Here is a 27026-nt window from a genome sequence, read left to right as displayed (position 1 = left end):
ATATAATTGTTACAATATGTATCCCAAGTGAGAGATTGTTGGAATTTTCTATTCCAATAATTAATGTGAGCTAATATTATAAGGCAATTATATTAACTATTTATCTTTAGTGGGTTATATTTTATATGATCAAATTAAGTGAGTCTGTTAGACAACCAAATAAGATAATATGGACTTAAATGAGTAAATGTCAGTGTTGGCCCACCCATTAGGGGATAATGAGAACCCTATTAGGTTAACACACTATAAGAAGGCTATGGTTCCCAATATATCGAGTTGTCACATATAGTTTTTATTTCCCCCATGTGAAGAGTTAGGAAGGTCCTATTAAGGAACAAAGAGGTTTTGGTTAAGGAATAATCATGAAGCCACCGGTTACGTTGTTAGTCGGTTATCTGTGTTCGTAACATATCCTAAAAACAGTACATAGATCAGAAATAACATACAAATTTAGATTCTACTGCGTTTGTTTGATCAATCATTATGGATTTAGGTATTCCTAAAACTCTTCCTAATAATCTAACATAATGTGTTCTTGGTGGTTATTGATATTTTATAATGACCCTCTAAAATTCCAACAAATTTAATAGTTACAGATAATGTGCAAGTAAATAATTGAATATCTTCCAAAAGATAAAGTAGTTACAGGATATTCAAATAATTAAGAGATAAAATAGTTACAGATAATGTGTAACTTGTAGGGGAGCCCAACTGCTAAGTGTCGGACGCCCGTACTCCTATTTTAGGGCTGATATAAAGGATGAACATGTGTCTTGAAGTACCAACTAAGATACCACATGTATTTTGTACACCTTGTACCTTGTATAGTAGAAAGTGTATAGAAATTAAAAAGTGTCATTTTGTATGTTTAAAAAGATTTATATTCTTATGGAGATCATCTTAAGAGGGTATAAGGCAAAACTTAATCATCCTAAAATTGTTTGACAACTTATAAGTAAGATTGAAGTCTATTAATTTTATCTTAAGATTATTGAACAATTCTCTATTGTGTGACCAAATAAGATTAAACATCAAGGTCATATTCTAAAAGCATAACAATCTTAAATATCATGTTTGACACAAAATTGAATATGAAATATAATCTTTGAAAGAAAATAAACATTTATATATAGAAATAGAAAATTCTATTTTTCTTCTTATTTTCTGTCAACTTCAGAGTAACAAAAACAACATTCACAGTTTGAAGATATCATAACAATGTTCAAAATCTTTAAATGCACAGTAAATGCATGCAATATTCATATTTTTAAAAGAAGTACTTCCAGATTGAAGGTCCTTAAGATCTCTTTATAAGAACAAATATAAATAGAAAGATTGAAACATTCGATGTTGCTAGTTGCATTAACTCAAATCTCAATGACCTATTACAGAGTTTTGCTTTAAGCATATTATTTGTATATTTTTTAGTGGGAGACTTAGAATGAAAATTATATTCACATTAATAACTTAAGAAATTTAAGCATATTATTTGTATATTCACATTAATAACTTCCCCCTTTTTTCTTAAAAAGTTTAAAAATATAATTTAATTTCTTGTTTTTTTAAAAGTTATTCATTCTAAGTCTCCAACTAAAAAATATACAAATAATATGCTTAATGTGAATGTTAATAAATGAAAATTTGTTATCGTAATGAAAGTTATTTTTTAGTGGGATATTAATGTGAATGTTAAAAAACAAGAAAATTTGTGTAATTTCGGAAAATCTTCTTTAAACAAATATATTAAATTTTAAGAATTTTTTTAATAAAAGAAATTTTAACTTTAACTATTTGCCTTGACTTAATTCAACTTGTTTTCATTACGATAACAAAAAAAATTATTGTAGAAAAAAACAGGAGATTTTAACTTTTTACCTTTTTTGTGTCTTAGGTAGGAATACTTGATCAAAGGAAAAAAAAAAATATTTTTTATGACAAATAGTCATTACTATTATCCTACCGGTAATAAATAAAGAAAAAAAAAAGAAGAAAATTTCAACTCTCGGCTAGCTATCTTCCATGTTTTTTTATTTTCTATTTTTCCATCCTACTTCCGCTCTTTTTCAGTTCTTTCTCCCTGCCTTGTTTCAGTTCTTTCTTTGGTCACTCACTGCTCTCTAACCTAGTTCCACATTTTTCCACTCACCAAGTCTCTATCTTTCATCTCATATTTCTCTTCATTCACATCACTTCTCTGATCTGTCTCTTCACTCTCTTTGACCCAGATCAAATTTTTTACCTTTTGTTCTTCTCTCTTTCTCTCCGTTAATGCTTTGCTTCAAACCATTCTCAGAAAAACCAATGCTTCCATCTGGGTCTACCCTCTTTCTGGATTTTTGTTATCTGATTTTGTAAAATGGGTTGTTTTTTATATGCAGAAATTTGATTCAATATAGGAGGTTAGCTTCATTTCTCTTCTGTCTCTCTTGCTTCCTCAATCTCAATTCTCTCTGTGCAAATCTATAATGTTATTGGTTACTTTTTCTTTTTTCTGCCTCTATTTCTGATGTTTATTGTCTTCTGTTTTGATCCTTATAATAAACTACCAAAGTGGTTTCAATTCTTCTTTGGTATAAGATTTCTTATTGTTTTGAAGCAGAGGAGTTTGTGAAGTCTACTTACATTGAGCATGAACTAGATCGAACTCGGGCTTAAAAAAAATGTTAATATTATATATTGGTTACATTGAAATAAAGTTTTTATTGTATTTTGGGTTTCTCTTGGCTGTTCCCAGACTCAGCTCAGGATTAGGTGATCCGCTATGTGGTTCGATTTATTGCTAAAGAAAATGATTTGAAAATTGAAATGAGATGTAATGTTTTCACTGTTTGATGTGTTTGTCATTTTCCTTGGTGAAATTGAAGGTAACTTGATCCTTTGATTGGTTGTTCTGAAATAGGCTGTTCAGAATTTCAGAAATAGGTTGTTCTGAAATGTGTTTGTGCATGTTTTTTTTCTTCTGATTATTGACCAAAGAAACCATTCTTTGCAATGATTTTCTAAATGATGTTTAGGTCTTTTTATGTTGTCAATTAAAAGAGTGAGCATATGTAAACCATATCCCGAAGTCCTTGCTCTTGGCTTGCATCAGAATTTCAACTGATGCATTCTTTATTCGATCCTTAAATAGTAATAAACTGAAGATAAGTTATAATTGCATACTTGACTTCTGTTACTTTTGATTTAGTATAAACACATAATTGATGCTAGAGATACTTAGAAACAAAACATTTCATCTCATAATTACCTGGTTTCAAGTAGCATCAGTCAAAATTGATTTGCAGTTTTAACCATCAACTTTTAAACCTCATGTTTTGTTTCAGTTATTTGATCTATGTTTGGATTTTGAAGTATAATTAGTTGTTTTGTCTGCGCAGATTTCTTACAGAGAAATTTTAGTACATTTTGACAACAAGGGCTTTTGGCAATGGGCAGAGGCAGAGGAAAAGGGAAGAAGCAATCTGTTATTGCTGAGGATCCTGGAAGTGGTGAAGAGGATAAAGTCCCAGCTTATAGAAGAAGGGGAAGACCAGTGAAGCCACTAACAGATGAAATTGAAGAAGTGGAAGTAACTGAAATAATTGAGAAAGACGAGGAGAATGTGAAAGGCAATGGTTCTACGGATGATTTGAAAACTCAGGCTATCACAGTTAATAAAAGAAAAAGGAAGAGATCTACACAGGTTAAAGAGAAGATAGATCCCTTGAAAGAGGACAATGGCATCCTAGCAAAGTCAGGCCCTGAAGATTCAATAAAGACTACTGGATTCCGACAGAATGGTAGCCGGCGTAAGAACAAGCCTCACCGTGCTGCTGAAGCTGGGGTAGATTGCAAGTGAGCAAGGTTCTCATGATATTTCTGTTTTAAGCCCTCGGAATAGATGGAGTTTGTTATCACAAGACAGGGATTGTTTGATTGTGTAAGGCTTGTTATGTTTGCTTGTTATTACTCATTTTGCTTTTGTGACTTTCATGTGCTATTTCTGATTTTAATTTTGAGTATTCATAGCAGACTGTGCTCCTTTAGTCTTCTCTATAAAACTATTGCTAAAAGAAAGCCTGAAATTTTGTAGATATTCTTTTTTCATCACGTGTGGGTACAAGAGGATTTCTCATTTCTCTTAATTAACTAAGTTCTTGATACGTTTGTTTACTCAACAAGCATGTGTGTGATGTCAAGTAATCTAACTATTGTTGAATGGTCCAATGCTGATTGAAATTCCAAGTCTTCTACAACTTATGTCAACAATGAGCCTCAATGTCCTCCAATCTTGCATTGAAGTTTTCAACATAAAGCCCGGCACGTCCATCTAGTCAACTTAGGAATAGGTGTTATCACATTTTGGCCTTTTGAGTGTTATTTAGTTATTTTATCTTCAAAGGAGATAGAAAGACAAAACATAAGAAAGGAAGAAAAATAAGGGGGGCATGGATAAAATGTGTTCCTATTAAAGAAGGGGAACATGTGATGATTGTGAACGATCAGGAGTAAAGCTGAAAAAAGCACGATGATATTGATATTGAGATCCTTCTTTTGTAGAGAGTGAGTTCCCAAAGAAGGCGTAAGCTAGTGTTAGATCTAGTTGACTTGCTTAGAAGCTTGTGCTGCAGTCTCTTTTGGTGAACTTTGGTTTGGTGTTGTCTTTTTTTCTTTTTCTATTTTTCGGTACTACAAGTCTTTGAGTTAGATTAGGGTTTTAAAAAGTTCAAGTGATGCCTTAAAATCACTTATCATAAATACATTGGTCAAATTTTGAAAAATGTGCAAGACTTATTTAACATAGATTTCTAGTTTGGTATGACCTATTTCTGTCCTCCATAACTCACCTATTTTCTTTGATTAATGGATTATTGGAGCTGGAGCTTTGATTTGCTAGCAAGACGAGAGTGAATAATTTTTTAGGCTTATACATATATATTCAACGAAATTATGTATGAATACACAATAAAATTATAATTCCACTATTATTTAAAATTTAAATACATAACGAAATTACGATTCTATTATATATATATTTTTATTTTGGTAATCAAAATAACTATGATACAAATAATTTCAATGACAACACACATTATTTTTTATACCAATAGAATTAATTGTGATATATTATTTTTTTAAAGTTTGAATGAATGAAAACACAAGTTATCCTTTTTAATAATAATTGAATTGATTATTATATAAATTAATTAGTATCATAATTTGATTATCTTTTTACTGGAATTAATTTGATTATTATTACAAATGATAACTTTTATCATAATTAATTCAATTTAAGTTAAAAAAATTATTTGTATTGTACCTAATTTGATTATGATAAAAAAGGTTAAGTTGTATCACAATTTTTTTTATTTTTATTACAATTAAAAGTAGTCTTTTTTTAAAAAAAACTTATACCTAAAATTAGTTACACGTGTTTTTGTTATATATTGTGCACGATAAATTTATTTCTATTGGATTAGGGGATGTGTTTTTCACACACAAGAAAAACACATTCATGTTGTGTAAAATACACAATGAGTGTTTTCATTGGGTATGAAGGGTGCACCCTAACTTAATAGAAACATGTTTACGTACAACAGAAATACATGTTCATCAAGGGTCTTTTTGAAAATGTGAAATAACAAACAAAGCTAGGGGTGGAAAAGCAACAAACTAGGGTGGGAATAACAGAGTCCTCTAACATGATATCAAGCCCGAAGGACATAACAAACTGTATCAACAATGAAAGATGAAAAAAAAAATGGATCTACGAGACTGAAGAAGCACAAGTCAGGCACGTGAAAATTTTTTTATAAATATGAGATTTTTTATGCTAACTTGAGTACAAGGAAGAAGTTGAAATAACCCAAGCAATAAAAAGAAATGAAAGGACTTGTGGCCTATTAGATGACAGTACGCAACCGATCCAATGATAAGTAAGACAAAATAAACTTCAAAGAGTTTTATATGTTAGACATTTTTATTATATAAAATCTAATGAGAAATAATTTTTTTTTGTTGAATCTAAAGTTTGACCTTTAATAGTTTTATCCTTATGCCGATCTTGGTAATACATTGCACGCAAGCTCAAACACATAAAAAAGAAACACAAACCTAAGGTCTCTTAGGCTAACTTGAGTAGAAGTAAAAAAAAAATAAAAATTAAAGTAGAAACAGTCAAAACAATAGAAAGAAAAGAAACAAGTTGAACTTGAGAGTCAGAAAAGTGAAGTTCCACATTGCCGACATTGGATAAATAAAAACAAGTTAAGACAAGTTAAAGTGTATATTACAAATTAATACACACGTACTCTCTTATTGAGTTCAGTGTACCATTTCAGTTATTAAAGTTGGTAACACTTATAATCTAAATTTTTACCGCAGAATATTGGCTTGAATAAGTTACTGATGCTCAGGCCTCATGGTGGTAAGATAAGTGGTAACGCTAGTTGGTTCTCGTTGCGTCGTTATTAATGAGATCCTCTGCAGGCTCATATCTTGTCTATTGGAAAGTAAGTGCGATATTTGGTGGTAGATAGAAATTGCAGAAAATGTGGGTGGTTCCAAAATCTGCCACGATGTATAATACTTAATTACTTTGGCATCTTATATTCATTGCTGCATACTATTCAAAAGTGGCGGATAGATATATAGTCATTCAATACCATATTACTTTTTATATATGCATTTTTAAAATATAATAATTCAAATTATAATACATATACATTGTATTATATTGTATAGTCTATGCAACCAATGCCGTCCAACTTAATTGATAGATAACAAAATTTTAAATATGTTTACTAACTGGAGTTTAATTTCTTGACTATGTGAAAAATACTTGAGTCATCTATAAGAAGATGATAGGCTCAAAGAGACTATTCTACCACTATTTTTACATTCTACAACTAAGAAATAAACATTAAATTCAATTTTTTTATTTAATAATTTATTACACAGTACATATCATATTAAATAGATATTTACAAAGAATATCAATCATACAAGTGACTAATATTTCTATTAAGATAAAATAAAATAATAATTTAAAGAAAATCTTTAAGTCTTTTAGTCTATTTGAGTCTTTTTAAGTTCATTTTTATTAGAAGATTTACATTGTTTTAGAAAAAAAATTGTATAGTATGTGCACGTATTAAACTTTTTTTTTTTTTTCTCGTGTAACCTATTTGTGTTGAGTATTGCTTTTCAAGTTTAAGAAACATATTTGTTATAGAATTCCTAGAAAGTTGTATTGCAATTGGTGTTGGTGGACTGCAATTTGGTGAAATTAACTTTTTTAGGTTTCATATAACACTGATTCTTAGGTTGATCAAATTATTACATTCCAGTACTGAAAGAAGCTGTGAGTTCATGAATGTTGTATCCGAGCTGTCTAACAGTGAGAGATGAACTTTTTAATCCACGAGGATGGATTCAGGTTTCTACAGAGGAGTTATAGTAACTCCTTCAGGTGACGTTATAACTGTTTATTAAAAAATATTAATGATTAAAATTTATCATATACTATTCTTTTTTAAAAGGCCAAAAGAATTTTATTGAAGGCATAAGGAGTTCAAAATAATGCACAAGGCCTGCCTTATTTCTCACCACCCAAAAATACAAAATACAACACTACCCCCTCCTATACTAAATATTAAGAGAGAGAAATAAGAGAGATTATTTCTTGTTTTATTATTTATTTTTTAAATCTAAAAGTTACGATTAATTATACATTATAATCTAAGATTTTAAGAGTAAATAAATGATGGATGAAAAATAACTTTAAAAAGTTACTCAATGGTTGAGAGATGAATTATTTTTCCATTTATAACGAAAATAATGTGTGAAATGTACCTACAAATGAAAAAAGATAGAATATTGAACATATTTTATTGAAAGAACAATGAGAGTGAAATTTATACTCTAAATTATGTATTAATTTATAATATAAAAATATATAATTTTAATGAGTCGTGATATTAATGGATGCAAATAAAATTTATAGAATTTAAATTTTTTAATATTAATCAATTATTATAATTATACTGTATTTTTGAACCGCACATTTCATTTTAGCAGAACCAAAATGATTAAGTTGCATAATTGCATGTAAGAGTTTTGAGAGACATTTTAGAAGTTGTAGGGGTTTCATCTCTGCCGGAGCCTTGTCTTCTTATTTTTATTCCCTCTTCGCTCATTCCTGTCGATTTCCTTTAAATAAAGAAAAGAAGATAAGCCGAATTTTTTTAAGAGTATTGATGTTATATAAACATCTATAATTATTTTTTATGGATAAGAATTGACATGATGAAAAAAATTATAATATTTACTCATTCTACTCAGTCAACTCGTTTATATTTCTTTAATATAAATATTTATAATTGACCAATACTTCATTAGTCTTTTTTTCTTTTTTATTTCTCTATCATGTGTATTTTAATCAATTACTTATCTTTACTTTATTTTTTATCTCTTCCAAGATATATATCCCAAATTTTAATGAGAAGAAAAAATAGGATAGATTTCCTCTTTTTCATTAGTTTATAAAGAAGAGAAAAAAATTGCTGAATATCCTAATTATATTTATAATTTAATTTAATTAAATAACTTTATTTATATGCATGTGTTCCTTTTCATTCTTTTTCTTCCTACTCACTGCGACACACTGACGTGACAGTTATCACCGTACATGATATGATAATGATGCCATAAATTATAATTAGCTAACTTACGATTAAAAAAAACACTGAAGACACCAAATAATTCACTTTTCAAATAGATCTAAACCAAAAAAAAATATTTCTAACTAAAACTAAATATTAAGGTATTTATAAGATTTTAAACAGTAATGACTAAGATATATATGGTAATTTATGAAAAAAAAAGAAGATATATATGAAAATGCTGGACTGGATTGATGTTAGCCAACACTTATCAAAAGTCACTCAACGTACGGTAGATGCTAAACTTATTCAGTTTTAAAATATAGAAACCCAAACCTAATAATAATTTTCTTAAGTACAAAAAATTAAAATTTAAAATATTTACTGAAAACAAAATTTTATTTAAAAGCGCATAAGTGCTGAAGTGCACCCACATAGCAGGAAGATCAACTTATATCATTATAAATTACATAAACTCTTATATTATTCGATAAGTAATCCAAAAAATTAATGCATTAAAATAAAATTTTATTGTATTCAGATGAATAAAAACTATTGATTGTATTCAGATGAATAAAAACTATTGATTTAATAGAATATCTTGTGTTTAAGTTACATCACATATAAAATTCTCCTGAATCGATAATCACATGCCGTGAGTAGAATCAGAATCAATTTTTTACTAGATGATTTAAGAGATATAACCGTCATTTGTAATTTCTAAGGTAGAAAAAAAATATTATTTAACTTTTTTTTCAACAATTTTATGTAAAATTCTAACAGAATTCAAAACTCTTATTACATAGGATACAAATTGACAAAATTTTATATTAATATAAAATTACTTAATCTTTTACTGATAAATAATATTTTGTTTTAAAATATATATAAAAAATTCTGATGCTATATTTATTATTATTATTATTCAATTTTAACAAAAAAATATAAAAAACTAAGACAATATATATTTATAATTTAATAATTATATAAATAAAAATCACATTATATAAAATTATAGATAATGGCAACAAAATAATCATAAATTGATATATATGCATGGTATATGCGTTTGGAAATATGTTTGGACCACACGTTGAATGGAAGCTTTCCAACTTTTAATGCATAATCAAAGAGGAAACTTTAAATATAGGTTGACAGTTTAATTGAACTGATTTCAAAACACAAGAATTGAACTGATTTCCAAACACACAGGGAGTTGAGAAGGAGGGAAAGAATTGAAACAAAGTCGACATTTTAGTATTTTATATTTTCCCCTAAACTTGTAAATAAAGGGGTTTTTTAAAAAAACTTCTTCTTTTCCTCTAATTTCTTTCCAATTAAACTAAATAACAAGTCAAACTCTCTTCTTTAATACACCATTCCCTCCGAAGAAGAAAAATCGCCCTTTATTATGATTATAACATTTTTTTTTTCTAAAACTAATTTTGCATAAAACTTTTTTCAAAACAAAAACTTATGTTTTTCTCTCCCCTATTAATCAAATTTCAAGATTATTTTATTTTATTTTTTATCTATAGGAGTCAAACACGATACTGAGATGTATAATATTTATCTATCATGTTCAATCAATCGAATTAGATTTGTTTAAAAATTAATATGACTTATATTATAATATTAATTATTTATAATAAAATTTAATGATAAATGTTCATTTATCTTATTTTCACATAAAATACTTTTTTCAATAATGTCTTTATTATATATACGCGCGTGAGTGTAAAATGATAAATTTATAGATTTACAATTAAAAGTGGCCGTGAGTTTAGGAACATTAGAGAAATAAATAAAGACACGAATGGACTTAGGAATTTCTAAGTCAATGACCGGTATGGCAAGGTGATTGCCGAATTAAGCTGACAAAAAATAATCAAACTTAAAAGTCTCAAAATAATTACGGAACTACTAAACCAAAGGAGCTCCTTCTGTGCGATGTAAACATTTTTTTCTTATGGTTTAAAAATATAAATATATAAATTGAAAAAAGTAATTAAAATTGACAATTTCTTAATATGCGTTTTCTCTTATTTATTATTTTCATATGTATATATTATTATTTTAAAACGTATATTAATTAATGTTATTTTAACCTTTTAAAATAAAAAATTTCCTTATGACACGTAATAAAAAGAAACAAAAGTAACATGTTAAGTTCTAGGTTTTCATTAGTAATTAATAAGTAAATAAATAATAAATAAAGTGTTTCATTTTCATATTTTGTGTAAGGCGCTTACCATTACTTAAGCAACCTATATTAATACTGACTTTTGTACCGTGCTTTTAATTTTAGGATAAAATATAATTTTAGTCTTTTTATTTTTTTAAATTTATAATTTTAGTTTTTTAATTTTTTAATTGAGACATTTCATTTTTCAATTTAAAAAGTTTATGACTTTAGTTTTTTTATTTTTTATTGAGATATTTAAAAATTCACTATTTTAGTCTTTACATTTAATTTCAAATATTATTATGTAAATATTAAAGGACAATTATTTGTTTATTATACATATTATAAATATTTTTTTAAAATTATTTAATTGTTAACGAGTTTACTTTATTTAAAATAAAAAAATATACAATCAACAAGTCTAAAAATTGATCAAAGAACTAAAGTCACTTAATTTTTAAAAATGAGAAAGAATATCCCAATTAAAAATAGAAAAAATAAAATTACATAGTTTAAAAAAGTGGAAGTAAAAATGTTTTAGTTAAAAAATATAATAAATAAAATCACATATTTAAAAAATAGATGAAGAAAAATCATATTTTAACTTTAATTTTATAACCACGTGAGAGAAGAGAACATTCAATCACAGTAAACGGTTTATTCAATATCATTTAATTATATAAGAAACGTGTGAAAAAAATGTTAAATGATCATAAATTGACTAGTTTCAGTAGGTTGACATTTATCTTTTTTATTTTGTTTTTTCTGTTGTTGATAAGAGGAGCGAAAGCGAAAGACTCGTCCACGAGGAATACGCAAGAGATCCTCTGCCAAACACACTTAGCAGGGAAGAGCCTATGAATTAATATTATCAGTTTCAGATTGTTCATCGACTGGATCCAGATAAGTCACGAATTCATCACTATGATCCTATTTATGTTTTAAAAAATTCTAAATAAGTTTATAGCTCGTAAACCTCTATACTTAAGAATTAAATTTAACTTAAAAATAAATAAATAATTTTAACATATTTAAAAATATAATCATGAACGTGATTAAATTTTCAGCACGCTAACATATTTTTTCAGAATTTAATATTTTATTTTTGATGAGATTCAAAATTCAATATACACAATCTTAAATTAGAATTTAAAATATAATCTTATGAAAGAAAAATTAAAAAATAACAATAATTTTATTATTTCAAATTTTAATATGCAATTATGTTTGATAAAAAAATAAATAAATCTATAAAATAAAATAAGTATAAGATGTAAATTAAATTTTGTGATAAGAGTGATGTGATTTCGTGAGTAATTGATTTAGAGTCTAATCGTATTAAATTAAATTGATTTATATCAAGTATATGCGATCCAACTAGTAAGTTAAACCGGTTAGATATTTGATTTCCATGTCAACAGGTTAATACAGTCGGTCCAAAATCGAGGCCAATAACAATTCTAAGAATTGCAAATTTTGTCTTCTTTTTCTTTTGATTCTGAAATGAATATATAATGATGGTATGTTGTAAAATTTGGGTCCATGGATACACCCCATTCGTATGTAGCACCAGCTAGCAAGTGTGTGACAAGGACAGAAAAAAGTTGCACAAAACGACAGTTATACTTGTTAGGCCTGGAATGGTTAAAAACTTGGAACTTTTGAACCAATGAGAGAAATTGTCTGTGTTGAGAAGAAAAAAGAAAAAAAGAAAAAAGAGAGGGTACAATCTGTCTCTCGTAGCTGGCTTGGCTCCATTATTCTTGGTTTTTGGACAGACAAGGGTGTGTTTGGTTCTCTGACTACACTCACTCACTCCTTCTCTCTTCTCTCTCAGTGTACCTGACTCTGCCACCTTCCCTACCCTTCCACCCCCTCTTTTGTCTTCCACTTTACTCTCCCATTACAACTCCTTTCATGAACTTCTATTTCCAACTTCAACCACCTCTTTCTCTCTCACTTAACTTTCCCTTATCAAAACAAACCACAATGAATAATAATACTAACGATAACAATACACTCTAGACACCTCACCTTATCACTCCATCACCTATGGCTTCAGACGCAAAACTCTCATCTTCTGAGTCCCTCAACGGTTTGAAATTCGGCCAAAAAATCTATTTTGAGGATGTGGGTTTTGCTACTCCCGCTACCTCTCTTACTTCTTCTGCTACTACTGCTACCACTGTTACTTCTTCTTCTTCTTCCTCTTCAAGAAAAGGAAGAGGTGGTTCTGTTCAACCAGCTCAACCTCCAAGGTGTCAAGTTGAAGGGTGCGAAGTAGATCTGAGTAATGCAAAAACTTACTATTCTAGACACAAAGTTTGTGGCATGCACTCTAAATCCCCTACAGTCATTGTTGCTGGTCTTCAACAAAGGTTTTGTCAACAGTGTAGCAGGTCAACCCCCCCTTCTTTCATTATTATTATTATTATCTGAAGAAAAATTCTCTTTTTTCTTCTTCTTGTGCTATTTTAATATTTTACTATATTAGGTGAGGTGAGATAAAGTAGGATAGGGTGCCAAGGAAGATTGGTCTAGTTAGTAAGGAACAAATTCATATTTTCATGGAGTTGTTGCTGAAAAATCTGTAAATAGCATTGTAAGTGTTCCGTGAGTCTTGAGGTCTATCCTGGTCCTGTTGAGTCTCTCTTTTTTTTTTTTTTTTTTTAAATTTTTCATTACCAAAAAATGTAGGGTAGGGTCTTGTTTATTTTATTAAGTTTTTTTTTGTTCGTTATTCTGCGGTTTGGGGTGTAGGTGAGATATATTATCCTGTTTTGTCGGTGCAGTTATAGAGGTGTGTGTGTTACTTGTTTGGAGTTGGTTTAGTTCCTTAATCGTGGTTTTGCATTTGTTCCAGGCTTTGGTGTGGTGTGGTGTGATTCTTTGTGTCTATTCTTGAGATGTTTTTGTTCAGTTATGATTTGGCTGATTGTGCTCGGTGTACTTTGCTTTTTTTTTTTTCTTCCTCCTAGCTTAGCTTTAAAGTGCTTATCTGAATGGCTGTCTTGTAACGCGTGTGAAATATTGTTTTCCTTTTCAGCGAATTGATTCTTGCAGCCCCCAGGTGTGTTTTGGTATTAAAAATAATAACTTCGTTTGTACGGTAAAAAGGCTTGAAGTGGGTGTGTGCAAGTTGTTGTAGTCTTAAAATAACACAACACTACTATTCTGCTGTTTTTCCTCCAGCCATTGTGGGGGCCCTCAATTGTGTATTGATATGCTGTTACAGTTTTCTCCTTACTGTTTCTGTGTTTGGATTATCTGTTTTGGAGAAATATTTTTTTTCCTTTTATAGATTACTTAAGAGAGCCTTTGAAAATATAAAATAACGATTATTTTCCAAATACAATCTGTTACCAAACATGACCAAAACTCTATAGGTATGTGATCTGTGTAAAGATACATCCAGGTATTTCAGTTTAGTGTTATGAATCAAATTGTTTTATTGTGCGAACTGCAAAGGCATGTTATTTGTACTACATGAGCAATTCCTTGTTGATCTGAGTGAACCCAGGATTCTTAAGGCTTGCATTATTATTATCATAATGATAGTTTTCTGCTGATTGGAGTTTGTGAGTGGCTGCAACCTGCCCTTGTCTGGTCATCCATAAAGTGGGTCCTGATTATTGAATATTAAATTTTATCTATCTTAAACAGATAGTTTGTCTGATTGTTCATGTAATTTCCTTGCATGAAGACACTATTCATGTATTGCCTCCTTGACTAATGTTAGTTTGACTTGTTGGCACATTATTGAGAATGAGTGCAATTGATGTTGCTGGATCATGCAATCCTAACCACATGCTTTGCTATTATGACTATTCATCTCTATTATGGTGCTAGCTATGTCAGACTGTCAGTTGTCACATGTACTATCCATTTCAATTTGACTCATTTGTGCTACTGTGCATTCTAGGATAGTATTCAATAGTGCAATAAGTTTGTATTTTGGAGACAGATGGTCATCATAATTGGAAAGTTTCCAACCACTGGATATGGAGAATATGGTCTATCAGTCAATGAATGTGGGTTTTATTTGCAGTTTTTTTTTTTTTTTTGGAGCTGGGATGGCTTTCTGTTGACTGTTCCAAGAGTATTTTGTGTCTTCTTTTTATCTCATGGCTCTTCCACTGTTGTCTAAGGCAAAAGTTACTCTTTTCCTTAATATGAAAAACAATACTCTTCTGAATATGCTAAGATAAAATACATATTATGAGAAAGATAGTAAACAGATATTTAAGATGGATTTCTTAGCATCCAATCTCCCTGCATTTCAGATGTACTATCCGATGGATACACATTGTAGTTTATCTCCTTTATTTAAGCTTGATGACTTCTCTTTTGAATTATTCTGATGTCTTTCACTAAAGAGTAAATACAATGCTATCCCTTTTGGTAATAGAGAAGATAAAGAACTTTATTGGTATTGTTTTGGTCTTATTTTACTAATATGTTAAAGCTGAATTCTAAGTATAATGGAGCCACAGGATGTTACTTGAGCAATGTTTGAGAATTGCTTCAGTAAAACAGGGCTAAAGGAACATGTTAGATGCTCACATGATGTGCATTACTGCAAGATGTGAGAATTATTACTACATCATATGGAATACCCTTTTTCTTGGGTTTATACATATTTGCTTATGTTCTGTAATCTTAGCAATGATGACAAAATCAAATCAGTTAGAAATTCCGTCTCATTTGCATGTGCATTTAATCAAACAAGAGATGCGTTTAAGTGCTTCCAATTTGTGGCAACAACAGCTTGGCATGCTAAGGAAACAGTAGACTTGTCATGTTAGTATTTCTAGTCTTGGCACTTGGGTATGCTTGTACTCATTCACCTCTCTTTGACATAAAAAATTGGAACCATTTATATTTGTAAAAGCTAATATCATGTTTCATAGCCTTGCACAGGTTTCATCAGCTTCCTGAGTTTGATCAAGGAAAAAGAAGTTGCCGCAGGCGACTAGCTGGCCATAATGAACGTCGGAGAAAGCCCCCACCCAGCTCCCTCTTGACCTCTCGCTATGCTAGACTTTCTTCATCTGCTTTTGGTTAGAAACTCAGTAAAAAATCAGTTTCATGTCTCTTTCAATTTTTCCATAGGGAAGCATATTTAGTTTCAGCCTGTGCCGTTCCTGGCATATAAAACAAATTCTAATCTCTGGCACTTCTATTGACAGATCATAGTGGCAGAGGTGGCAACTTTCTGATGGAATTGGCTTCATACCCAAAACTTAGTCTGAGAAATTCACTTCCAACTCCTAGGTCATCCGAGCTAGCGCCTGGAAATCAAACCTCCACCCTCAGCTGGCACGGGAACTCGGAGACATCATCTGACCTTTTCTTGCAAGGTTCGGTGGGTGGGACAAGCTTCGCCGGCCCGGGACATCCTCCAGGGGAAAGTTACACTGGGGTCACCACCTCGAGCTGTGCTCTCTCTCTTCTGTCAAATCAAACATGGGGTTCTAGAAACCCAGCACCAAGTCTTGGGTTGAATAACATGGTAAATTTCCACGGGACGCCCATGACACAGCCTGCTGCATCATCTCATGGTGCATCAATCCATCAACTTCCAAATACCCCGTGGTGTTTCAAGGGCATTGATTCTGGTAACTGTTCGCCCGAGGGGGTCCCTGATCTAGGTCTCGGTCAGATTTCGCAGCCTCTCAGTAGCCAACTTCACGGTGAGCTGGACCTGTCCCAACAAGGCAGGAGACATTATATGGATCTAGAACAGTCCAGGGCATATGAATCTGCTCATTGGTCACTTTAATGCACTTGTTTTTGTTTTTGTTTTTTTGTCAGGTTTGTAATAAAATGTAGCACAAACCTGTGCCTACTTGGTTACTGACCAGATTGATGATAACTATTTCTTGTTTTGGTTTGTTCAAACTGATAAGCAAGGTGGGTAGCCTTGCCTCATTTGTGGAACTTTCTGGCGGCGAATGAAATCACCCGACTGTGTTTTGTTAGTGTCTTAAGCATAGGTACGGTGTCTTCTGCCATTGCTGTCACCTCTTTGCTGTTTGCTACCCCTGCTCCAAGTTATTTGATATTATCTTTTGACTATCTGTCAACATAGTGTTGCACACATTGCTCGCCTAAGAATATTTTGCACAGCATTAAGTTGAATGACTTGGAGAACAAGGCATGTTTGGTTTTCAGTAAGGAAGACTCCTATGCAGGTTTTAATAATTAAAACCAAAAGGGGTGTTCGGTTTTCAGCTGAATCTGATTGTAAACTGAGTTTTGTCTCAATTTTGTTTTGAAGTTTAGTTTGAAATGAGAGAAAAGGTGGGCTTGTTTTTGCAAAACTAAATTCGTTTAAATTTGAGTTTGTAAACTTTAATCCAAACAAGCAAATTTGTTCAAAAGTCAGTTAATTTCGTAACACAATGTTGAGTTTAGTGAATGTTTAGATTAAGATTTGTAAATGCAAGTTCTAACTCAAAATTTCATTTAGCAAATTGAGTTTGCAAAACTAGTCTTTTCTTCTTCAAGTTTTCATTTTAAATTGAGTTTCAAGGAAAAATTTAGGTAAATCTCAGTTCACAATCGACTTTAATTTAAACCAAAGGTTTTTCAGTTTTACTTTTTGAATAGATTTTGGGTCCTCCTAACTGAAAACTGAACAGGCCTTTAAATGATAGAAGAGATTTATTTCATTTGTTAATGAATGTTCATATGCAACTTGTTTAGAGCTTTTGGAAGTGATATTTCTATTTTCATTTTTCTTTTCCATCACTCTCGTTCTCAATTTTTTCCATCATCTTCGTTCAAAATTTATTTTCCTCTTGTTCTGCTGCCAACCTGCTTGAGGAACCAACTGAAATAAAATCATTACCCGTGGACCAAAAATAAAATTGAAATTCCAAATCCAACCTTAGTTATGCAATTAAATCCCAAGTCATCGTGATTCATGAGCACTGTCCTGACCTTTCACCCTTCTCTACAACACAATTTTATGCCTACAAACCCGCCAATGGAACCAGTGTCTACTGCATTGCCCCTGTACCATTATTAAAGTACTACCATATACTATTCCCTGCAATCTACATAAAGATAGTAAGGAATGAAACCAAAATTATGGAAATTTGAAAAATGTTACCCTGCAATTTTTATATGAATACCATGATAGGAAAGGGGGAATGAACTTAAGGAGCCTAGTATATAATGAAACAAAAGGGTGGGGGATGCAGGTAACCAAAATTATGGAAATTCCAAAAATGTCATCATGATGAGTGAAGACATGGTTAAATGACCTTTTGTTGTTTTCAGAATTTTTGAAAACTTGGAGTTAATATTTTTTCGTTGCAAGTGTATGCACTAAGGATGTTCCCTAGATAATTAATGTTGAGCTGGGGTGGATGGAGTGTTGGGAGCACGTGTTGAGGTTGGTTGTTAGGTGTGGTAGCTAACAGTGTATTGTGTGACAATAGTAATTATTTGCACTTTAACACTCAAGTTAATAGAAATTTTTGGTAGAGTAACAACAATATTGAATGATGCGTATCTAGAGAAGGGAGGGTTCTGCTATTTATAGGCGTTGGGTGGTTTTAATTAAATGAGATTGAATTAGTTAAGCTGTCAATCCCATACTGCTTCTGTAAACACTTGTATCTATGTGATTCGTATGACTTATAAGGTAGTTACTTGAAATAGTGATAAGAATGACACTCATATCTAAGTGAGAAGGTGTCCCACCTTGTAAGGTATATGATGTGTTGGATTCTTATTGGGTTGAATTGTTGGGGTGTAGAAACTTCAAATCTATTTAGAATGGATATGGATCAAATCTTTTTCATATAGGTATCCTAAAATTCAACCTTTATTAACATGATTAAAAGACTTAATTATTTGTCAATTATGTTAGGCTTTGTTGGCAAGTTTAATTTTTAAAATTGAAAATAAAAATGCTCTAACATATTTTCGTTTTCACTTTTTGTTTCATTGAAAACATAAAGAAAAACAGAGAAATCATAAAGCCAATAAAATAGGCCTTGGCTGTTGGTTTTCTGGATGGATTTTTGCTTGGCTTCTGGATTAGAAGCCTACCTTTTTCATTTGTTGAATAGAAGCCTACCTTTTAATACCTTATAAGCAATATTTGAATAATCTATTTTTATTATCATTTTTCTGGTTGGTTCACATGCTTCCAAAGAACCCAACAGTTAGTGTGGGAAATTATTGTGCTTGGTATCTCAAATAAGAGAACCAATAATTAGTGTGAAATTATTGCTTGGCATTTCAAATAAAAGAGCTTGACTTTTTTTTGACAGAATAAAAGAGCTCGACTTGTTTAGATTATAAATGATTTTGTTATCAACTTTATTCGAAATTATTTTCCATAAACATTATAGGTCCATATTCATATCATTATCATTAATGAATTGCTTTGGCGTAGAACAGAAGAAAAAATCATGGTATTTACTTTCTGCACTGCACTTCACCACTTATTCTAGCACTTCCCATTTTTATTGTGTAGACAAAATTATCCTTAATGAATCTCATCACTCCCTTCCCCCAAATGTCTCAATGTGGCCCCCTTGCCTAAGTTGGCAATCCCACGTGATGCCGTTGCTTCCCTCAGTCACACAACACACTTCCCTCAATCATCGTCTAGGCATGACGCCGACGAAGATAAGTGAGTGTTTGACTTTTGGTCTGTTGTGGTGTAGGATTTGGTGTGCATGTTTGGCTTCTACGTGTGGGTGTTCTCCACATATTTTGGGATTTTCAAGTCTATTATGAAATACGTATTCTGTAATACACTTATAAATTTGAAAATATGCTATGGAACACCTACTCCGTAATATAAAACTTTTGATTTTTTTGACTTCTGCAATAAATATTCCCTAATACATTCCAGTTTTACAAGTGTATTTTGAAATGGGTATTCCATAATAGACTTTGTAAATCCTAAAAGGTGTTTTAGAATACTCATTCCATAAAAGTGTTTTGGATTTTTTCTTCTAGAATAGGTGTTCTAGAATACCCATTCTAGATTGTAGGTATATTACGAAATACCCATTCCAAAATTGCATTTGGGGGGAGGGAGTGCTGGACTCATTAAGAGTAATTTTGTCCAGACAATAAAAATGGGACGTGCAGGAAGCAGGTGGTGAAGTGCAGAAAGTAAATACCTCAATGATTTGTATACTGGGCCAGTTACCCCACGAAGCCCAGAGGTAATTCCTCAAATTGAGCTCAAGAAAAGTTGATTAAACAGCCCCAATAGCTTGTTTCGCGCCGAAACCAATATAACGGACTGAAACAGTTGAAGACACCAATCTCACTATCACAGCTTAATGCAATCTTGATTCTTTTTTCCTTCTCTTTAGTTTTCCTTAAAATCTTCTCTTCCATTAAGCTCTGTTCCGAATTCCACACAAGAACAAATTGCATGCATGTTTTGGAACTCAGAAAAAGAAAGCAAAGAGAAAATATTGTTGATATTTCTGTGTGTTTCCCAATACTCAGGAAAATGATTAGCGACTTCCTCTCAGTGCTTCTTAACCTCTCTGTCTTCTCGTCACTTTTGATTTCTCAGAGCTTAGCGTTCACGCATCCACCTGAAGGTAACTCAGATTACTGTTAGTTCACTCTTTTTAGTCTTTAATAATCATAGAATTTGTTCTTAATCTTGGAAACACATTTGAAAATTTATCCGTTATCATCATATTATGCGTTTGGTTGCTTCAAAAATTAACATACTATGCTATAGAATTTTAATTTCCATCGTCACTGAATCCTGAACTGAATGGATTCTAAAACTTTGTTTCATGCTTGTGTTTGAGAATTGTGTTGGCCCACTGATATAATCTTTTAGGCTTTGCATATTCAGATTTTGTTATTATTCTAAAATTAAGAACCATTTTAACTTAATTTGACCATGTATTAATCTTCTGCTCTTTCACTTTATTTATTTGTTGTACTTTTTTTTGCTTAAACAGTGTTAGCTCTTCAGGATCTATACAGAACCTTTAACTACCCACCAATGCTCAAAGGATGGAATGGTACCGATCCTTGTGGGGAGTCTTGGACAGGAGTTGCTTGTTCTGGACCATCAGTCATACAGCTGTAGTGCACAAAATCCACTGATTATATTTCCTATTTAGATCATAGTTAATGTCACTAATAACTGTTAGTAATTCTCTCTGTGTACATGCAGAAGACTTCAAGGATTAAACCTCACTGGGTATCTTGGAAGTCTTTTATATAATCTACCTAACTTGAAGCAACTGTGAGTGTGTGTTTGTTTGTATGGCATTAGGCTCTTATCAGGATAATTTATCGTCAAGATCTGATATTTATTTATTTCAATGTTATGGTTTCTGTAGTGATGTCAGTTCGAATAAGATCCTGGGCGAAATACCATTCGGTCTACCCCCCAATGTCTCACATATGTAGGCCAGCTTCTCTTCTTCACCTTGTCCCCGCAAAATTAAATTCTATGCTTGCTGATAAGCATACCTGTACATGTATATATAGCAGTGTTGTTCTCATGCTTCTATACCGCAGAAATAAAATAAAGCCTGCCTTATTGCAACAATTTGAACCAAAATATCCCACACTCATTGAGAATTGTAAAAATCTATGGCATTTACAATAGGAGTAAAATGGAATTTTGTTCATTGGAAAGTTACCACATTCGCTATTTAGTCCCTGAGGTAAATTATGTTTTTGATTTAGTCTTTAAATTATCTAAATGTGTTTCAAGTTACTGCTCAACAGAGATAATAAAAGGAGTGACATGAAACGGGTATTGATGATTTACGGCTGAATCATATAAGTTTAAATTTAGGACTAAATTATGAGCAAATATACTTTTCTAGGGTCCAGAATGCTAGTTTGCTTGCCACATTATTGTTGATTTTAGATCAAGCTTGGTAGAGATGGTAATACAAGAAAACATGTTTAACTGAATATCAATTATAGTTTACTCTTCACACTATCTCTTATGCATGGTATAGTGATTGAGCTTTACTAATGGCAGTGAAATCATCATCGTTATCTTGTCTTGCAGGAATTTAAGCCACAATTTATTACATGGACCCATTGGTGATGTATTTACTGGTTTAGATAATCTCAGAGAAATGTATGTCTTTTTCTCCTGGGTCTTTTAACCTGCCTTTGGATATGTATAAAAAGAATAAGCAATTCAACCACTTCAAATTTTAGGTGCTTGAAAGTTAAAGCTCTCAAGATCTGTGAGAAAGATCCTTGAATATATTCTAAAGCTTCCCAATTTTTAAATATTGGTGATGGACTGAATGGTATGTGTAGAACTTTCTACATAAAATATATTAAGTAAAAGTAAATTATTCTACCAAAAATAAATAAATCTAGATTGCAAGTCTTCTTTCTGCTATCTTTTGTTGAATAAAGACAATGATAGTTGAGAAGCCGAAGAGAAAGGTGTCTGCTTATAAAAATATAAAAAATCTTTTAAGGTTAGCCGAAGCCAAGCACTATGATAATAATACTATACAATGAAACTTGATCTGATTGAGTTGTGAGAAAGTGAGACAATAAAATGCAAACACTTTGATTCTTATGCAGTTATATTCTTCTAGAGAGAAATGCTAGCAACTTACTTTTTCCAACACATTATTATTAGGGAAATTCACTTAGGACCTCTAAATAGGAAGTGGAACATATCAAGTAGGACTCATGAATATCACTTTATAAAAAAAGTGTGCTGATAACATTCTTCTGTTTTCAAATTTCATTGTATGGAACCTCGTAAAGGATGATTTTCTTTCTTCAGGGACCTTTCATACAATAATTTCTCAGGAGATCTGCCGTTCTCATTTGGTTCCTTAAGAAACCTTGCCAGATTGTAAGTTATCTTCTGTCTGATGCCTTATTTATTTTTCTATCTTGATTTATGTTTCATCATATACTTAAAGGCAGAATTATACTTTGTTAGGGTCTGGTTTTTGATCTGTAGAGTGGTGCTTATGTGCAGGTTCCTGCAGAATAACAGATTCACTGGATCAGTTACTTACTTGGCTGAACTTCCACTCACAGATTTGTAGGGTTATCATTCACATTTTCCCAATGTATATTTTCAGTTCTATAACTATTACTTTGCTCATTTGCCTATACTTCCAGGAACATTCAAGATAATCTGTTTAGTGGCATTCTTCCACAGCACTTTCAATCCATACTGAATTTATGGTTAGTGAAAACTATTTCAAGTGTTAATCACCTCTAGTTTCAAATGAAATAATGAACGCATAACACTGAATAATCACACTTTATACCTTCAATTAGGATTGGCGAGAATAAATTCTATGAGGCGGACAACTCTCCTCCCTGGAGTTTTCCTCTGGATACTGTATCAGTTGAGCATAACACTAGTAGCCCACCCACAACTCAGGCAAATGCTATAAAGAATTATTCCCCTCCCAGAGTAAGTGAGGCTCCTCCCAGAGTAAGTGAGGATCTTCCCAGAGTAAATGAGGCTCCTCTCAGAGTAAGTGAGCACAAGAAGAAACGTATAGGTCCTGGAGGAATAGCATGTATGATTGGTGGAGGAACACTGATGGCCACCGGAGTGGCGCTCTTTGTTGCAACCCGATTGAATAAATGTCGTGAAGAGAGCCCGAACTCGAAAAGCTCAGAAAGCAACCATGGCTCATTGCATTCTCATCCGATCAGTGAAGCCATAGGTAATTCATACAGAAATGCATATGGATTGTGAGGCACTTTATATGCAAACTTGAGGTGCCCTTATGAAAATCTTGAACAAAAAATACAACTAAATTTTAATCTTATTGAAAATTCACTTCTACCTTTACATAAATTCATTTAGTATTCACTATACCGTTCCATTTAGAATTTGTATGAATTCACTTACGTCGTTAATCTTACTTATTTTTTCACTCTGGTAATAGGGATCACTTCTAACGCACTAGAGGAGAGGCAGAGTCCACAAGTCCCCCCCATTAATTCCGCATCCCTTTTGGGCCCTGTGGGATTGCCTTCCCTGAACCATAACAATACAGAGGAACCATTAAGAAGAAGTTTTTCCAAAAGAAGCAGATTCACTGGAAGGACGAAAGTTTACACAGTAGAGGAGCTTCAGTTGGCTACTAATTGCTTCAATGAAGCCAATGTTCTTGGAGAGGGATCTCTTGGCCCTGTTTATAGAGCTAAATTTCCAGATGGCAAAGTAGAATCTCAAGCTATCTTTCAAATACTAATCTTTTTTATCACTTTCAGATTTCAAACTGTTGCTTTCAAGTTATATAACATCTTTTTTCTTTGGTTTTTTGTTGAAGATTTTGGCCGTGAAGAAGATAAACATGGCGGGCATGTCCTTCAGAGAAGAGGTAAAGTTCTTGGATATTATTGGCACGATTTCCAGACTGAAGCACCCCAACATAGTAGCACTCAATGGTTACTGTTTGGAGCATGGAAAGCATCTTCTTGTTTACGATTACGTTAGAAATTTCACTCTGAACGATGCTCTTCACAATGAGGCATACAAATCTCTGCCGTGGGTCCACCGTCTCCGGATTGCTCTAGGTGTTGCTCAGGCTCTGGAGTAAGTTCCATGTTGCCACCCAAATTTAATACTCGTTAATAAGAAAGTAGGGTCCTGGTGCAAAAGTTTCTGGTCATTATGATATGTCTCAACTCTTGAGCCTTATGCAAATGTTTCAGCTATTTGCATGCAACGTTCTGCCCTCCCGTGGCACACGGAAACTTGAAGGCTGTCAATGTTCTACTCGATGAAAATTTGATGCCTCGTGTTTGTGACTGTTGCTTGGCTATTTTGAAACCACTGATCAGCAATCAAGTCGAAATTCCGGTTAGTCATTACTCATTGCATTGCTAAGGTTCTAGTTGCTGAAGTTATTCCTAACATCGGTCTGGCACTCTAGCCATCGTCCAGTTCATAACTCATTGATAGGTAACATTTATATGTTGCACACCTCACCGGCTGCTTTTATCTTTTGGGTGGGCTTAAGTTTCATAGGATACATTCTGTATTTAAACCAAACGGATTCAAGTATAAAGTTTGATAACAAGTGGATGTGTTCTTTTTCTTGTTAAACTGTACTATAATTTTTTCGATAGTAACTAAAAGCTGCTTAAATTTTATAAAACAACTGTTGCAAAATGAATCAGAAGTTTGATAACAATCTTCTTAAATATTCACATTATAGGCATAGTTTCACTGATCGCTTTGGTGATTGTTGAAAACAGGCTGATGAGATTAATATTGGAGAGATAGTCTGCGTTACACCGGATCATGGCCAAGCAGGAACCAGCAGCAGAAAGAGAGACGTTTTTGCCTTTGGGGTATTGCTTCTGGAACTGTTAACAGGAAGAAAACCTTTCGATGGGTACGTTTTATCTTTCTACCACTCGCCCAGCTTAAAGGTAGTAGTTGAATTGAATGATGGACCCTTTTGTCAATTTTGTCTCAACACAGAGCCAGGCCAAGGGACGAACAATATCTGGTGAAATGGGCTCCACCCTTGCTTCCTTACAGAGCAAGTTTGGAACAGCTGGTAGATCCCCGTATGGAAAGAACATTTTCATCCAAGGCTCTTTCTCGTTATGCTGATATCATCTCCCTCTGCATACAGGTATATTAACACATAATTCTTTTAAGCTTTATAAAACTCTTTCAGAAATGTCAAGGGTGTGTAGCTGAGTTGGTTGAACAAGATGTGAGTTATTATGAATCTCTGTAGGATAAAAAAATTCCTTAAGAAATTGAATTTACTCAATGGTGCATATGTTGCCATTTTGGTTCTTGCATGAAATCTGTCTCTATGTTTTACGACTGCAGCCTGTAAAGCAACTACGTCCTCCAATGTCCGAAGTTGTGGAGTCTCTTGAAGCTTTATACCAAAAGTTCAACATTGAAAAGAGCGATGTAGCAGATGGCACTGAAGTGGATCCATTTGAGAGGTCTTTCCATTCGACCAACATATGCTTTATGGGTTCTCCACCGGCAGTGAGCCATGCATCAGCCTGATGATGCACAAGCACAGCATCAGTGTGAGTGTGACAGAGAAAAACTATACATACTTTCAATTCCAATAGGGTGACATTAACGTGCTAGAAATTCGAGGTTGATTTCTGCTACGGCATTTTTCTCTTGTAAGTATGAGGAACATGTTTTTGATCCGTTTGTACAGACTTGCTACATGAGTGACACGTGGAAACCGTAACTAACCCCAGTTAGTTTGTTCTGCTCGCTTGTTTTTAAGAAGCTTGGACATTTTCCATCTTGTTGGACTCTTAAATATCATAAATAATAATCATCTTATTCTATCGACTTCACAAGAAAAGCCACTAAAGGCAACCTAGCAACGAAAATCAAGTACAACTAAAACCATAATTGACTATTCGCTATAATTTAATGGATAATTGTAATAAAAAAAGCTTTACATGTTTGAAAAACACACACACACACACACACATATATATATATATATATATGAACCAAATATGTAAAAGAAAAGATGTATTTAAGGTAAAAATGATAGTTACTTCCTCTATTCCTTTTTAATGGTCACATCTCTGAAATATTTTTGTTTTTATATTTTATTATTTTAAAAGTTGAAGATAACATTAATTATTAATTTATTAATTATATTTATAGCCTTATTATTCACCTAATTTTTAATATATATATATATATATATATATATATATATATATATATATATATATATATATTGTGAAGTAGAAATGAAAAGGAGTAAAATAAGAAATCTCAAAACTATTTTATTCAGATAAAAAAATTTATTGCATTTTTTGGTTTGTATGTAGAAAACTCAAAAGACAAATAAAAAAGAATGGAGACCCCAGAGAATATAAGATATGCTCTAAATCGGATGGAGGAGGGGGGAATAGATTTTTCAAGTATTGTTAGCAACACTGAATTATGACACAAAAAACATGGACTCTTAAGATCATAAATATGCATCATCTTATTCTATCAACATCACTCTTCACTATAAAGGCATATAAAAGCAATCCAGAAACGACAACCAACTATGACTAAAATCCTAATTTTATTTTCACTCTAACTTTTACTAACTTGAACGTTTGAGTTCTTATTACTCTGTAACATTTATAGTGAAATTTTGTCTTAGCAAAACTCGTACATCAACATACTAACTCTAATCGTTCATGAGAAACACATGATTAATCTTAGG

The 27026-nt window shown here is 32.0% G+C and overlaps 3 protein-coding genes across 7 annotated transcripts; all 3 read left to right on the top strand.

Annotated features, from left to right (window-relative positions):
* The first annotated feature begins 2041 nt into the window (after nucleotides 1-2041).
* Nucleotides 2042-4086, top strand: LOC114406766. Its single transcript, XM_028369575.1, has 2 exons — nucleotides 2042-2399; nucleotides 3378-4086. The coding sequence occupies exon 2, from the start codon at nucleotides 3428-3430 to the stop codon at nucleotides 3836-3838; it is 411 nt and encodes a 136-aa protein (XP_028225376.1). The 5' UTR covers nucleotides 2042-2399; nucleotides 3378-3427; the 3' UTR covers nucleotides 3839-4086.
* Nucleotides 4087-12362: 8276 nt separating this feature from the next.
* Nucleotides 12363-16913, top strand: LOC114406765 (squamosa promoter-binding-like protein 9). Of its 5 annotated transcripts, none has more exons than XM_028369571.1 (4): nucleotides 12363-13226; nucleotides 13874-13897; nucleotides 15748-15887; nucleotides 16017-16913. In XM_028369571.1, exons 1-4 carry the CDS (start codon nucleotides 12880-12882, stop codon nucleotides 16607-16609), a joined length of 1104 nt encoding a protein of 367 aa, XP_028225372.1. In that variant the 5' UTR covers nucleotides 12363-12879; the 3' UTR covers nucleotides 16610-16913. The 5 variants fall into 5 exon arrangements, 4 of the variants coding, with proteins under 4 accessions (XP_028225372.1, XP_028225373.1, XP_028225374.1 ...); XM_028369573.1 differs by having other exon boundaries at nucleotides 13113-13226; nucleotides 13874-15627; nucleotides 15738-15887; XM_028369574.1 differs by lacking the exon at nucleotides 12363-13226 and adding an exon at nucleotides 15514-15627 and having other exon boundaries at nucleotides 13236-15412; nucleotides 15738-15887.
* A 2400-nt stretch (nucleotides 16914-19313) lies between these two features.
* Nucleotides 19314-26138, top strand: LOC114406764 (protein STRUBBELIG-RECEPTOR FAMILY 2-like). Its single transcript, XM_028369569.1, has 15 exons — nucleotides 19314-20414; nucleotides 20790-20916; nucleotides 21008-21079; nucleotides 21177-21242; nucleotides 21863-21934; nucleotides 22607-22678; nucleotides 22808-22873; nucleotides 22954-23019; nucleotides 23116-23513; nucleotides 23739-24016; nucleotides 24126-24391; nucleotides 24511-24658; nucleotides 25057-25196; nucleotides 25286-25442; nucleotides 25649-26138. The coding sequence occupies exons 1-15, from the start codon at nucleotides 20240-20242 to the stop codon at nucleotides 25835-25837; spliced, it is 2292 nt and encodes a 763-aa protein (XP_028225370.1). The 5' UTR covers nucleotides 19314-20239; the 3' UTR covers nucleotides 25838-26138.
* Nucleotides 26139-27026: the final 888 nt, after the last annotated feature.

The sequence above is a fragment of the Glycine soja genome, chromosome 3 (genome assembly GCF_004193775.1).
Source record: "Glycine soja cultivar W05 chromosome 3, ASM419377v2, whole genome shotgun sequence".
In the NCBI taxonomy this organism is placed as follows: domain Eukaryota; kingdom Viridiplantae; phylum Streptophyta; class Magnoliopsida; order Fabales; family Fabaceae; genus Glycine; species Glycine soja.
This window is presented reverse-complemented; position numbering and strand designations above follow the sequence as displayed.